General features: G+C 42.4%; 1 protein-coding gene across 2 annotated transcripts; it reads right to left on the bottom strand.

Annotated features, from left to right (window-relative positions):
• LOC105905406 (kelch domain-containing protein 1-like) lies at nucleotides 1–14219 on the bottom strand. 2 transcript variants are annotated; one of them, XM_012833403.3, is made up of 13 exons: nucleotides 13787–14219; nucleotides 13407–13477; nucleotides 12638–12755; nucleotides 11060–11172; nucleotides 9998–10082; nucleotides 9672–9770; nucleotides 9225–9299; nucleotides 8577–8635; nucleotides 7797–7909; nucleotides 7312–7384; nucleotides 6993–7077; nucleotides 5147–5226; nucleotides 1–435 (listed from the first exon to the last, which is right to left on the bottom strand). In XM_012833403.3, the coding sequence occupies exons 1-13, from the start codon at nucleotides 13901–13903 to the stop codon at nucleotides 276–278; spliced, it is 1248 nt and encodes a 415-aa protein (XP_012688857.1). In that variant the 5' UTR covers nucleotides 13904–14219; the 3' UTR covers nucleotides 1–275. The 2 variants fall into 2 exon arrangements, with proteins under 2 accessions (XP_012688857.1, XP_031416646.1); XM_031560786.2 differs by lacking the exon at nucleotides 13407–13477 and having other exon boundaries at nucleotides 13787–13926.
• Nucleotides 14220–15929: the final 1710 nt, after the last annotated feature.

Here is a 15929-nt window from a genome sequence, read left to right as displayed (position 1 = left end):
TTTATAGAGAAAATATCTTTATTTAAAGGTTTTACCCAGTTTCAAAAGTAAAATCTTACAATGCAAATTTCGTGGTGTTTACAGCAGTCACAGTCAAAACATGCTGGCAGTGCTTTCTCTAAGGCAGCAGAATGTCCTGTTCCATCCTACACCACACTTTAAACCGAAGCTTTAAAATGACAAAGATATACATAGCTTAAAATTGAAACAATAAAAACAGACACTTTCCACGATGACAGACATGAACTAAAGTGCTATAATTTCTGCCAACACTGTTAACCCAACGTGTTGGTTGGAGGGGCTGTGTCCTGGTGTTCGGTGTGTGCGCTGTAGTAAGAAATCCTCTTCCGAGTACTGTCCTTGAGTTTCGTCGGTAACCATGACACCTGCTTCGACAGAACAGATGCATTTTGCCCTATGCAATTCTCACATAACCTGCGGAGATGGGGAGATTCAAAATGTTTTAAGTGCAATATGACGTTGGTGCTTAAATAAATAAACCGATATAAATGCTCCTAAACTAATTGTGTTATTCTGAGCGAAAAATGGAAAGAGAATGTTTCACAATATGCCCTTGGATTGTTAGTTTGCCTGTTTTTTTCTCTAGTCAGGTGGACTGAATTTCTCATGGCCAAAATGCAACAGAAAACAGGGGAATCCAATGCACAGGAATATAAGGATCGGCAGTCTGTCTAATCAAGCCTTCAAGATTACATCACTGATGTAAGGAGAGATACATTTATCATTTCATGACAACAGATCTATTTCACTTGTAAAGATGGTCAGAGAAAAATATTGGAACAAATTCACCACAAAATGTTCTCAATTCAATAGCTTCGCTAACAACCACATGGGTGACACGGCCCCCATAAACCAAAGTAAGGGGGAGGGAGGGAGTTTAAGTGATTGGAACTGAGTAGTACATTACATTACACCACAAAGCAGCCAGTATGGAGGCCCAACTAAAACAATCACTTGATCCTGCTGCAGGACGGGATCAAGACATTTTCTTTCCTAAAATGACACACTGTTCAAATATGTCAAAAAGGGTCAAATATGTAATTAAAGGATTTGTCTTCTGAGCAGCATAGGACATATGGTAAACAACAGAAGTGAGTAGAACCCTGTGTGGTATCACTTACATGTCATATGATTCAAAACTGTATCACCTGTCAATAATTTCATTGCCGACATGAGTCAATACTCTTCTTGGCAACTTAGAAAAGATCAAAAACAAATACTTTAAAAAAGGCTATATTGAAAATACAGGTCTCAAAGTAGAAACTCAAGTGGAAAAAAAAACCTGTGCTCGCTGAAACACAATTGAGTACACCTGTGATTTCCAATCAGCCGAATTGCATGAGCATGGTTTTAAAATAACCTGTGAACACCAGAACTACATTTGGGTCCTATGGGCTGTGTATCAGTGACCACCTAAAAATCAGTCGAAACACAGTTGCAGCCGCAGTGACGGCCCTCCTAAAAAGACACCACGGACAGTGAACTACTTGCACAATCTAACCCTGAAAAACCAACGTGCAAATACTTCAGACTTGGCACAGGGGCCTCGAATGGAAATCAGAGTTTCGGTGACAGCTCAGATTATGCAATGTCCTCCGCACTGTCAACCAGGAGTGGGCTGCATCCAAGAGAAGAAAAAAAGAAAAACCTTGCTTTCTCTTCAGCATAAAACTGCAACATTAAGCTTTGCTGAAGAACATGAATTGATAAATGTTGGGAACGTGTTCTTTGGTCAGATAAATTTGTTCAGCACAGATGGGGTCCAGCCTGAACCTGGCCAGGGCTACCACAGTGAATGCATAGTCCCGACAGTGTGGAGCATGGAGGTGGGAGTGTGATAATATGGGGCTGCATGAGTCAAAAAGTTGATGGGGAGATGATTTATAGAATAGAATGCCTATGGATGTACTAACATACTAGCTGACAAGATGACTCCCATTCTCCAGATGATTGGCAGAGGAGGAATATTCCAGCATGATGACAATTCAAAGCACACTGCCAAAATCATGCTAAAAAGTGAAAACTAGGATCTGGCCAATTATGTCGCCTGACTTGAATCCAATAAACCACCATTTTGGGGTAAAGAAAGTACTTCAGAGAAAAGTTGAGCAACACAACCCTTCCAGCAAAGAACAGCTGAAAAATTGTCTCTGAAGAATGGCAGAAAATCTCTCCAGAAATTAGAACAACACTTATCCTCCATGCCAAGAAGAATTGAGTTTGTCATCAATTTTTAGTTATACACAGGAAAATATATTACATTTCTTGTGCTATTGTTCAAGGACTTCCCAATCACATGCAATTACTCATAGCCAGCAACTTAACCAATAGAACAACTGCCATAAATACAACAACAATGCTGGCTGGAGACCGCCACAACACGTGCATGTTGCATGTTGCATGCACAACACAGCATGTTGTACCCAGGATCCATAAAGGCCCTCACAACTGCTAAACACAACATGACTACACAACCATAGAACCTGAGCAGCAGGATACAACAACAACAACAACAACAACAACAACAACAAAGCTGCCTTTGTGAGCATTTCACTTGGGTTCAGGCACTTTCCTCCATCACCTCCAGAAGGCTCAACAGTAGTGTCTGACGCCCCAGACCCACTCCCCCTGCATCCTTCCCAAGTAGTCTCCGAGTGCCTCAGCCACAACCACTGGCTCACTTCGTCAGCAACCTAGGACAACTCCTTTAAAAGCTCCTTTGAGTGACCGTCCCTTAAACCAAAATCCAACAGAAGTGTTGTGATAGGGGTTAGAGGCTTTGTAGCTAAATCTATCTCCACTAGTCTTGTGTGTGCTTGCCAACCTCGTTGCCTCACTTCCACTTCCAGTTCCGCATACTTTAACTTCTTCCTTTAAAAGGCTTCCTCAAATCATATCTTCAAAAGGGAATTGTTAACTCAATAAAGTAAACAATACACTCACACTCAAAACACCATGTCTGGGTCTCATAGCAGTCACAACAATACACCGTGGAACTTTTAGACATTTACTATTTGAAGCTGTCTACAGACATCAGCCAGCAATCTCCAGTCCTGTACTTTGCCCCATTTGCCAGTCCTGTTTGTACTTGCCTGGTGTCCACTTTTCTGCCCCTCTCACATTAAAGAAATCCTACTGTCCCAGTAATTAGCTGGTAAAGAGTTACGCAGAGTAAAAAAACTCAACTCTTCTATTCTCAAACATGCAAATGATTTTAAAACCTGATTAGGTCTCCACGTGTAGCAACCCTGGATCAGTCTAGTGTTAAATCCAACCATCCAGAGCCAACACCTAAACACAATTTGCAGCTTTTGTCTTCTGTCACCACCCACTGACTCAGATTCTGTGAAGTTGTGAGGACATCATAAAAATAAAAAGGTGGCCATGAAAAGATTTTAATTTTTGTAATGAAAGGTATACTGACTTTTGTTGCAGCGAGTTCCTACTGTGGGGCCTGTATTTCTAATATAGTAAATCTAAATCTAATTTGACAGAAATAACATATAGCCCACTGTTCAATTTAGAGGTATATGCACTTACTGTAAGGTGATACAATTTGACACAGGTGATACATTTGACAATTAAAGTAATATTGTACAGGGATGTGCTTACTTTTGTAAATAACTGCAGGAAGCACATACATCTTCTTAATGCAGGGCCTATGACCCTTGGGGTAGGCTATGATGTAATCAATCTATGTTACCAGTCCTACTCTGATATAAGAATCCTGGGAAGGACTCGACCCCAACCAGACAACAGTCATCAACTGCATCTATGTATCCATGTCTGTTCTCACATTGTTACACTAACGGTGCAAACCCATGACAGCGACGCGATACGCTTCCATCACTTTGAGTGGGCGTGTTGTAACGTGTGGAAATAGCATTTTCAAACTGTCAGAGACGACACCAAACATTCTGATTGGCCGCTGCGGGAAAAATCGCTCCTCATTTGCATAGGATTCAACATTTTTCAACTTTTATCGGTCGCGTCGCCCAAAACGGTGGTCTACGTCACAATGGATTGGCTCCCGTTGAAATGCATGGGATTAGAATATCGCGTCGCTCGTAACGGTGTCATGGGTTTCCACCGTAATGCTTGCTGACTGACAACTCAATCTATGGTAATATTTGAAGCCACAGATCTTTAGCTAAGCAGGTAGCGCATTTAAAAAGAGCGAAAGATACACACATCTATGAAGGCAGATGAGTCTCAAAACTGATCTGTCCAATCCAGATGATCAGATCAGATCAGATCAGGATATAGATTTATAGGCAGTGATCGGATTGGTTAAGATGGTAACTTGAGAACTTAACACCCTTTGATTTCCTCAGGCTTCAGGTTTGGTAGCTAGAAGTCTGGGTCATTCTCATTTCCTTTATTTGTCAATCCTTCCTTCCTTCCTTTCTTATGTCCTAGCTAGTCCCTCTAATAAAAATGTGAAGGAAATGAGGAAGGAATAGAACGAAGATGGAGGAATCAGGGACTGACATCCATGAGAAACGAGATGCGGTGCTCACTCACGCATCAATTTTAAAAGACGTCAATTACTGATGACACAGCAGTATCATCTCATGGTAGACCTAACAAAACCAAGAAAAACATTATAACCTACACTGTATTAAGTAGGAGCAGTATGAGTTTCTGTTTTTTTTTATATAACCTGGCAGGTAGCTCAGGAAGGTAAAAGTTCTGAACATCTGATACACCTTAAAAGCATCGATTGGTTAATAGTAAGCGGTCAATTATCCATCACTGGTCCTTTCCTTTGTCTCATCAACTGCCGTCACACATCCTTCAACTCAAACGTTAAGGCATTTTCCCCCATTTACACTGCCTGTCAAAAGGCCATCTTGTCAAAATGCCACCTCAGGCACTGTTACAGCTTAAGGTGGAAGGGAATGTTACACATTACCCACTTAGAAATTACTTACTAGTTTACACCCATGAACTGAAAGGGACCCCCACTACCATCTCTGTAAGGCCTAATGTGACCTAATCGTATTACTTCATTCAGCAGGCAGATGAGAAGCATATGCGTTTTGGCCAGAAGCCTTTGTTAGCATCGAAGGTGTGAACCTAGATCGCTCTGACTGGTTTCCTGGTGTTCCGGGACTGGTTTTACCTGAGCAGGGAGTAAGGCTGTGTCTGAAAGACCAACACATCTGAACAATGGTTCTCCGACGGAGCCCTTAAAACTGCCACCTATGAGAGGATGAGATGAAGACATGACAAGTCATTAGAACCCTGAGGATGGACTGACTGACTGACTGACATACACTGATCAGGCGCCCTCTGAAGGTGACACTGAGACTGCAGCTAAATTCACATCCCATGTTTTTAGAACAATATGAACCCCAAAAAGCTAAATGGAAATTTCTGCAGTTTCAGGTTGAACCACAGTTGAGACCAATAAATCCAGTAGCCATCAGCATTAAACCCAAGTCAAATCAAGATCCCTGGGGCTTAACAATTAGGGAGTGGGGCCCATAACACAATCATAGTTAATACAATCACACACACATTGATGTTCTCTGTACACATTCAATAACACCTTTTTACAGACTTCCCTGTAACTCCCTCAGAACATATTTCATATTCGAAGACTAACTTCTGATCTCCTACTAAGAGTCCCCTGCCTGAATAATCTAATCTATCTGTCAGGGTCAGCTTCAAGCAGGATGTCAAATGAGATACTCATCAGTAACAGGATATCCATCCTCCCTGACTCCCAAGAACTTTTGTGCCTCATCTCTGTTTCCTCACAGCACAAATAAACTGTCAGTCACGTTTTTCACAGAAATACCGTAAATCTGGCAGAGGAATACCACATGTAACATCCCCAGCCCCCACCTCAATCGAGCCTAATATTTGCTTCAGCGCGCAGGTAGTTCCATAGCTTAAACGGTGAGGTAAGGGGCCAACAAGAGAACTGATCCCAGTAATGCTATACGACAGGGGTTTTCAACTGGTTTTGTCCCAGGGACCACCATTCTGACCAGAAAGTAATCCGCGGCCCACTGATGTGCCAGAGATTCCCAAAACATTTTACAGTCCCGTACCCTTCTTTTTCATGTTTGTAACCGCCGCCACGCCCCCTCCCCCCGCACACATATTCTGCCTATAATACTTGTCAGTGTAATTTCTTCGCTGAATATGGGTCTACATCAGTATTTTGGGCAATGCAACTTGGCTATTCAGACATAAATATATTGACGGGCCCAGGTATATTTATATATAAAAAAAAAAAGTCAATGGTGAACTGATCAACATAGGCTCATGTCGCGGACCCTCTGCAATGCCGTCGCGGACCACCAGGGGGCCACGGACCCCTGGTTGAAAACCCCTGCTATACGAGATAAGGCAATATAAGTACGACACTTGTTTCTATGTGATACGCGGGAACTGAATCCATAAATTCATTAATCTCAGTCATGCACGTGTGGTCCAGCTTGGCTTGCTCCGAACCTTCACGTCAAATCCCTGCTTTCTTCCTGAGCTTCTGTTGTGTAACAGCCTCGGGGGTTGATACACTTAACCGGTTAGGACCACAACAGCTTTAAGCAACTCGTTCCTTCGTTTTGAATCTAGTGAGGGGACCTGGGGGAAGTTTTCACATTCTCAGAGAATTAGAGATGGAAAAAAAGAAAAAGAAACAGCCTCAGGCCCAGCAGGAGTAGTAGGGCTCTGCGCTGGCACTGCTGAGGTCAAAGGTCATAGCAGGTGATAACTCATGAGAAATGGCAGTGTGTTAACTCTGAGTTAGCACTGACGAGCATCTCCACTAATGACGTCTAAACCAGATTTAAAGTATTTTGCCTTTGACAAAATGTCTCAATGAAAAAGTCTGGGAAATGAGGGATCATTCAACACTACAAACAAACATATGAGAAGCACCAGGTCACATTATAAAGAGCAATTCGCTCAATGTCAGAAGCCCCTAGAGGGCTTTTTTCTGCCCCTGTGCATACCGAGTCCATAAGCACAGTAAAGTCTCGGGTTCCTCCAAACACAATGACGTCCGCGTCCTTCCCCAGCCCAGCCGAGTGCCACAACCTGCAGAGAGAGAGAGAGAGAGAGAGAGAGAGAGAGAGAGAGAGAGAGAGAGAGAGAGAGAGAGAGAGTCAGAGATGCAAAGAGACACAGACATAAGTTCCTGAGGCACTGAAACCAGAACCAACATACTGGAACAACAGTCAGTCATTCACTGAAAGGTGAAGCGACACTTTGGCCAAACCACCACCACACCCACATAACATTTTAAACCGACCCTGACGTGAGTCACCCTACCTGGGCTGGTCTTTGTGCCGATTGTCCCTTTCCTTCCACCCTCTGGTCCGGGTGTCAAACTCCCACACATCACCTGAGAGTGGGCAGACAGAAAGTGTACATCATTATACATGAAGAAACCATGACGACACCAGACATGAGGGGGGAGAGAGAGAGAGAGAAAAAAAAAAACACACACACACACACACACACACACACACACACACACACACACACAGAGAGAGAGGAAGAGAGACAGAAACAGACATGAGAAGTGCATGAGAATGGGGGACTGAGACAGAGAAACCAGAGGAAGATAGGACAAGAGAGAGGAAGAAGAAGAATATATACAGAAAGAAAGATGGAGAGGAAAAAAGACTGGTAGATGAATACAAAAATGACATCATAAAAACAGAGAGGTAGAGAGAAGACAGATCTATGGTGGATGATGTTCTAAGGAAATACAAACATTCTGGTGCTTCTGTGGCAAAGACCTTTGAACTTACTCAGTGGTTGCCCGGTTGCACTCAAACCCCCAAACAGGAAGAGTGTATTTTCTGATACAGCTGTGAGCGTGTGCAGAGAGCGTCCGACAGGGAGGGGCCCATCAGCAGGGTATCTGCAGGTGACACGCACACACAGATCTGTTAAAATAACTGACACATGCATATCAATGCTAGCATGAAATACCAAACACACCACAGACCTAGTCATAAACTTGAGTCATCAACTGAAAACTAAAAATCACGCTTCCATGAGAAAAACTCAGCAACACACACACACACACACTTTAAACTCTGCCCGACATTTACAGCAGAGCAACAGATCAATGAAATGTATGATGCAGCCGCCCACTGCACACCTGACGCCCCAGAGGACACCACTCCACTCCATAAAACACCACTCCACTCCAATCAAAACTTAAAAAAAAAAAAAAAAAAAAAAAAAAAAAAAAAAAACTTGTAGCCAGTAGCCAAGCCTTACAAGCATCTTTTGTTCTCAGACACACTCAGGCCCTTTATTCACACCCAGTCTTTATGGTCATCATAGGCAAAACCTGAGGTGTGTGCTGTTTGCATAAACACATGTAGTGAGTGGTCTACGAGTGCCTATAAAAAACCCAAGGCACAGGAGCAGTCAGTGCAGCAGATGTCAGTAGCGGAGTTTGTCTTTAGTGCTTTAAGAGAAGACCGACATAGACCGACAGACAGACAGACAGAGAGAGACAGACAGACAGACACAGACCAACAGAGAGACAGACAGAGAGAGAACATTAAGTAGCTTACATTTGGGTCCACGTCCATGTGTCCAGATCTAGGCAGTGCAGGTCCATCTCAGTGGACTCCTATCGTGGAGAACAAGAAGTCCATGAACATAATTTGGTGCATGTAAATCAAGACAGTACCATCATTATTTTTCAGCTAGTTTTACATTTGTGGCACATCATGTAAATTGTACTTGCCACAAACTCACCACTGTTAGAGTGCTATTATTATGACGATCAAGAAAGATCAAATCAGTAATTCTTGGGGCTGGCATAAAATGTTTACTTTGGCAAAGCAGGATCTTTTAATCCTGCATAAATCATTCACTCTAAATTTTGCTGTGAAATTAACTTGACCTCCACCGTGGTAAAATTCTGTTGACTGAACAGGCGAAGCTAAAAACCGCTTAACAAAACAAAAGAGCAATTAAACAAAGGTAACGGTACAATACACTTCATATAGAAAATAGAATTCAGCTTGTTCCTCTGTACCCAAAAAATACTAAATCCATCCTCCCTGTGAAGGGGACATTTTGGAATGTAAACAAATTGGAGACAAACTGTCTACTTCCTCTTTGGCGCTGACACTTTGGGTTGGTTTGACCCTTTTACAAGCATGCTGAGAACAATCCGGAACAAACATGAACTCTGGCCAGATCCTCTTACGTACCATGCCCCCACACACATAGCCTTTGTTGCCCACGGTAGCGCTGGAGTGGGAGCCTCTTGGAGATGGGCACACACCCTGGCGAGCGAGCGAGAGCGAGAGAGACAGAGAGAGAGAGATCACCAAAAGGAGGTTTATGAAACAGGTGCAGACAAAGCCTTACCCTAGTCATAACCTACAGCAGTTAAGGTAGTAAAACGTTTTTTGGCTACGTCAAATACAATACATTTAAAATATTTAATATACATGCATATAAATCTAAACTTGTACACGTCAGATCTCTCTACCTTTAGGGTAATCTTTTCAATAAAGGTAAGGTCAAGATCAAAGCACTGATGGAATGGCAGTGTGCTTCTGTAGCTTCACCCCGTTCATCTGCCTTGTCAACAGACATCAAGCATTTGCCCTTTCGAAACGCCCATCAGGCAGAAAGCATAACCTCCGACTCACCTGTGTCTGAGGCTCGGACCAGGTGTTCGTCTCAGGCTCAAACACGTGGACCTCGCTATTCCAGCCCCAGAACCTGAAGATCACTGTGCCTATGGTGGCCTGCGAGGACCACAAAGCATTATAGATCATATATACAATGCTGTTATTGTATAAGTGCACTGGTCCAAAAGCAACAAAAAGTATTCAGTGTTCTTTACCCCATGGGAAGAGAATATGGATAAAACAAAGACATTCATATCCTGCATGGACAACCGCGCCGAGTCGACACACAATGTGTGTTTCCATGTAAATGCAAAACCAACAGATACCAGAACTTCATTCTTTACCCAGGATGTGTGGTCCACTGTGAAGTTCTTGACATTGTTGATCTCCCGCACTGTTTTGCATCCGTATCCACCGAAGTAGATGATTCTGGAAACACATGAATCAGAGCGGAGAAGACATGTCCAGTCAGTCGCCACAAGTTGCCTCTCAGTTAGCAAAGAATCACATTACACGATCCATCAGGCATCTATATGTACCCTTGCCATGTGATACTGGTTGTGGTTGGAATGCATACAATTAACAGTGAAGTCTATTGTTTCATGCCCTTTTCAATCCCTTTGGAGAGAATCGTGCAGAGATTCCTTTTTGCTCGTAGTTATGCTTTCCTGAGTCTGTGAAGCAAATGTGATTTTATGTGAGTTGGCAGCAGCCTGTTGCTTCATTGCCACATTTTAGAGCAGAATAACAAACCAAGCTTGGTTGACCAAACTTGGAATGAACCGATAGGTAGCACTCTTTAACTGCTGATTCCACTTGAGAATTTAGGAAAGAAATTCAGGACACACACATACACATATTACTGCAGGTTCTGCATGACTACTTCTGTCCATTTTTTTTTTTTTAACCTACAGCGGTCATCTTCTCAATATCCATATCCATATCCTCCCATTAAATAATCATTACACAAGTGTTTTCCCAAATGGCCAAAGGATAGACGGACAATCCTTCAGCAGTTATTTGACCAAGATCACTCTAAAGACTGAACTCGTATGGTGAGGAGGGGTCAGTTTTACATGCAAAAGTAGAACGCTTCATAAAACGTGCAAACTTTAGTTAATGCTTCCTCAAATCGTCATGGTAATGACAATACAACAAATCATGAATACAAAAGGTGTGAGTCTAAACTCTGGGTATCTTTAGCCCATGGTAAAAATGTATGTCATTTTATTTGTCATCAACAAGTCACGCATAAACGTGACAAGTACACAGTCACGTAGGCTACATAAAAAAAAATGACCTGCAAGTAAACCACCTGATTCACTTACAGCTAACAAGTTCAGTTCAGGGGATGTTTTTTTTCCTGCATTGAAACAATGAGGTTGCTGTGGAGGGAACCTGCTCACCTCTCTCTGTATACCCAGCAGGAGTGTTTGTCCCTCGGCGAGGGAGGGGTCCCCTCCGCCCCCGTCAACCTCTTCCAGACAAACTCCCCATCATCCAGATTCACACAATACATCTAGACAAATCAAAGATAGACATCCACAAATACACCCATATGAAAACAAATTCATTAGGAATGGTTTCATACACCTATAGTATACACCTAAATCAACGCTGTGTAAAGTCGGGAAAAAAAATGCCTGACGACACCAGAACTGAAACACCACGTGCCCTTTGCACGATTGAGCACACACCATGAACTCCTAATCTACTAAAGCCACTGCTTAGAAAGGTCAAGCCTGAATGTTTTTCCCCAAGCAACTTCATAATTTCTCTCATAATTTTGAGATAACAACACTGGCCCCTCTAGCCTTCCGTACTTCAGGTTTGTTTTTGGTGTGCGCTCCAATTTTAGAGTGGGGTGATTATGAAGGTGAAGAAGTCTACTGCACCAACTAGTAGCTGTGGTGCCGAATGAAACTTCAAACTACAAGCTACAACACAGTACATGTGTGATATTTAATGGCCCTGCGGTTGTTTAATAGTCTCTCCTCAGTGGATTTTCGAATTTCACTTTCATAAGATGCGTGAGACATTGTAGATACATTAGATAATAAGTCTTGCACCCATTTAGGAAGGACCAGCAACAGCCAAGTTGTAGCTTGTATCTCTTAAAAAAATATTTTTAAAAAACAGTTGGCATTCAAATGTCTACATTCCTGAGTTTGGCATACTGGGAAAGTGTTTGTTTATGTAGGGTCTGTCAGGACTGTAAAGAAAACCATGGTTGAAGACATTGTTTATAATAACGATGAGGTCCTCTTCCTGTTTAAAACTGGACATCGCACCCCATCTTTACCCACACAGACTGTATACATACAAACGTTTGTGTGTGTGTGTGTGTGTGTGTGTGTGTGTGTGTGTGTGTGTGTGTGTGTGTGTGTGTGTGTGTGTGTGTGTGTGTGTGTGTGTGTGTGTGTGTGTGTGTGCTAAAAATATGAAGCATTTCCATGGGTGTATATGGTGTGTACCCTTTGGGGAAGGAGAGATTGTTTTCAGACCTCTCTATTGAGGCTCATTCCCCTGCCTAAAGGCACAAAGAGAGTTAAAGTGTGTGTTTGTGTGTGTGTGCGTGTAAGTTTTAGCGTTCACCTGGCCTTTATGATCTGGATCAGATTGCAAAAGATAATTCTGCATGTCATGAATACTTTCGCTTCACCTCGTCATCCCTGCCAAACTCGCCTGGCCACCTTAAACCAAGTACTCTTTTAAACTCACTTCCTGCATTAATGTCAGTTGTTTGTGTTATGGTGCGTCTTCAGGTTTGGGAGAGATGTGTGGCACAATAACATTCATTTAATGTGTGTGTGTGTGTGTGTGTGTGTGTGTGAGTCTGTGCATACCATGAACTCTCACCCAATAAGATCATACTTGACTGTGGTGTACTCCACCCAAACTACCAAGTAATGTGCGCAGGATACTATATGGTGGCAGTAATATGTGTATGTGTGTGTGTGTGTGTGTGTGTGTGTGTGTTATACCTGGTTGGTGTGGCCATTACCGTCACAGCCCCCGAAGACATAGAGACGGCCCTGGAGATGGGAGCTACACGTCTGAGACAGGAGAGGCGGAACGTCTCCCTTCATTTCCCTCAGGGCCCTATCAAAAACACACAGCAGCGCACAGTAATGAGGAGACAATCTCTCACTTCACACGCACTCTCAAACAGGGAGAGGGAGATAGAATGTTGAAAAGAGAGTTTCATGTCATGGGAGGTAAAGAGAGAGAGAACAAAAGTGAGATAGAAAGACTAACAGACAGATAGATAGAAAGACTAACAGACAAATAGATAGATAGACTAACCGACAGATAGATAGTAGTGCACAACATGGGAAAGACAGAGAAAGAGGAGGCAGAGGAGATGTATAGAAAGATAGACAGAGAAGGTCTTTGAGAGAGTGTTTAAGCTGCTATGGTCACATTACATTTACTGAAGGAACACCACAAAACCCACCATCCAACCTCCACATCTCTGTCTGTAAAGTGTGTTTACAGCCATACACTCAAACAGTGCCTGACTATCCATTACTACAACTGCATAGCCCCATGGATCCGAACAGATTACATTACAAGCACACACACAAATCTTGAGTTGAATCACAAGAGGATTGGTCTCTGTGTGTATTTGCCAGATTAGTCTATGCATAGTTTCTGCAGGTTCTGAACAGTGTCACTTGTGTAATAAGTAATTAGCTTGGCATGCGGATCTATAGCCCATCCAAGTTGAAAGAGAAAAATACCCTGGCTTACCAATTCCCACTTTCCGTGTCATAGAGCCACATCTCATCACTAGGCAAAGTTACTTCTTCTCCGTCGACCGTCTAAAAGGGAATTGTTCCAAACAATTTGCCACCAGAAAACATCGAGAACTTTTTCCATTAAGGTCATGCGGATCCTGACAATTTTTTTTTTCCCCTTTTCTGATCTTAAAAACTTCCACTGTTCATGTAACTGCGATTTGTTTGTGCAGTTGTAGTGAGAACACTGACTTCAAGGCATGCTGTATCCAGCCGTGCACATCCAAAACATAAGCTTGTTAATAAATGCGTTATATTACATTTTAGCATTACAGATTCTTAGAAACTCTGTACGGACACTGATTTTAGCTGTAGCATCACGGTGAGACTCACCTGGCATCCTCCCCACACGTAGAGAATATTGCCATTCACAACGGCCGTGTGGTCGCTTCGGCCCAGCGCCGTTTGAAGCTCACTTTCGGCAACTCTAGGGCCGCTGGAGTTTTCCATTTGCAACGGCAACAGCTGCCAATCTCGAGGAAAACTCAGATGACGAGAAAGATCGGAGGGTGCGACGTTTACCTTTGCTGCGAGAAGAAGTATGCTAACAGGAAATACGGCGCAGATGATTTGAATTATAGGCTGAGAGAGGGGGGTGGACCAGGCTGCGAAATTGCCTGAGTACGTGTGAAATGTTTGAAAACGTGCTTCTCAAGATTAAGAACCTACACTAAACCTCTGCCCCGGTCTATGAATGTAAATAACCTAATGATGTCACGCGCTGTTTGATACGGACAAGAATGTCACTAAATTTAGCCACAACTCCCCACTGTGCTTCAAATCAATTAAGAGAGCCTATTGGTCCAGGTACCCAATTTATCCCTAAGGAAAATGTTTTCATTTTCAATAGCCTATTTGGCGGATTTAAACATTTGTTTTGAAGAAACACAGGTAAAGATGAGGGACTACAGTCAGCTAAATTAAACAACGACTTTTTCTGTAAAAGTTTGTCAGTTTAGCTGAAATCGTCTTCTTCACTCATTGTACCACGTCACAATTAGGACCATTTGCAGCAGGTGCAAATTATGAAATTTCTGACGTTTTTTTTCATTACGACGATGCTTAATAGCCTTACGATAATACATATGCCTAGGTGCGCTTGTCTGGGTGCCTGTGTTCTGTGGGTTAGGCATTAGGCTAAAGTTGGCCATAACCTACCCTTTTTTTTAACTAATATCATATGTGATTAGGAGTGCCCTTTGTTGTGTGTTGAAACTGTACATTTACATCACAATTCAAGTTTGAGTTGTATGTTTTTGTTCTCTTTACAGAACTTGCCAGGTATCGCCATGCCGATTTGGCTGGTCTATGTCTTTGTGGTTGGCAACAATGGTCACACACCTTGAATCGAGTAGTTGATGAAGGCAAAACAAAGGTGTAGTGTTCTAATGTATGAGAAATGACGGAGTAGGCAGAGCTAGACCAACAGGTACTTTACTCAAGGCAGAACTAACATGGCATCATCAGGAAGTGCAACTTCTTTACATGTATACAACCTGTATAGGTACTTCCTGTGCTGCATTAAAAGTACAGGACACAACATTAGGCATATTTTTTTTTACTTTGGGTTATGGCTGTGCCCTATGCATTTCTTTACCACACAGGACACACATACAATCTTTAATTAGCAGTGTAATTCTACAGGCTGAACAGCAGATGTCGCCATCCGATAACGTGGGAATCACCAGGCACATCATTTGAGCAATCGTGATGTAGCCCTCCATCACTTGAGATGAAAATGTTTATTATTCAATGGCATTCCCCATGTTTATTTAGCTAAAGAGGGAAAATACATTATTATTTACGAATATACGAATCAGTTTGGTATCCATATTACATAATGTGTAAAACTGTGAAGGCTAATCATATGTCCACATGATTAGGCTAAATAATACTCTCTAAATACACGAAAATTAAAACTAGATATGCCTTCGGGCCTACGGCATCATGGCATCCATGGTGTCTATTCTTTAACAGTCTTTTATTTAGGTGTAATTGTGAAGGTTATGGAGGTTCATGATGTAAAAAAGACCTTGCAGGGAGCAATTCGGTTTCAAGGATCTGGTAGGCGGGAAACAGAGGGACTACACCGGGGAAGCGTTTCCTGTTGTTGAGGGGTGGGAGTTTCCCGTGATACAGGGAAACACCGGAGGATGTCCTGAGCGCCTATGTGTGTGTGTGATAATTGCTCAAGTAACAGGAGAGGCAGTTGTTTAGGGCTCATACCAATGCTGTGATATATTTGGTTATTTTAATCCAATTAAGTGTATGTATGTCACTATTCTGTGAGATTGAACATTAAAGAACACCTCTATTGTACCAGAAAATGTGGTCAGGAGTTTAAATGTAATTGAAATCCAGAACATTATGTTCTTTTTGCGAGCCACTAAGTCTAAGAAATCACATTTGAACTCTAAATCCTCTTTTATCAAGTTTACAAGAATATACTACAAATCCCATGATGCATTTCTGTGAG

The sequence above is a fragment of the Clupea harengus genome, chromosome 23 (genome assembly GCF_900700415.2).
Source record: "Clupea harengus chromosome 23, Ch_v2.0.2, whole genome shotgun sequence".
NCBI lineage: Eukaryota > Metazoa > Chordata > Actinopteri > Clupeiformes > Clupeidae > Clupea > Clupea harengus.
The sequence above is the reverse complement of the archived record's forward strand: the minus strand, read 5'-3'. Positions and strand labels throughout refer to the sequence as shown.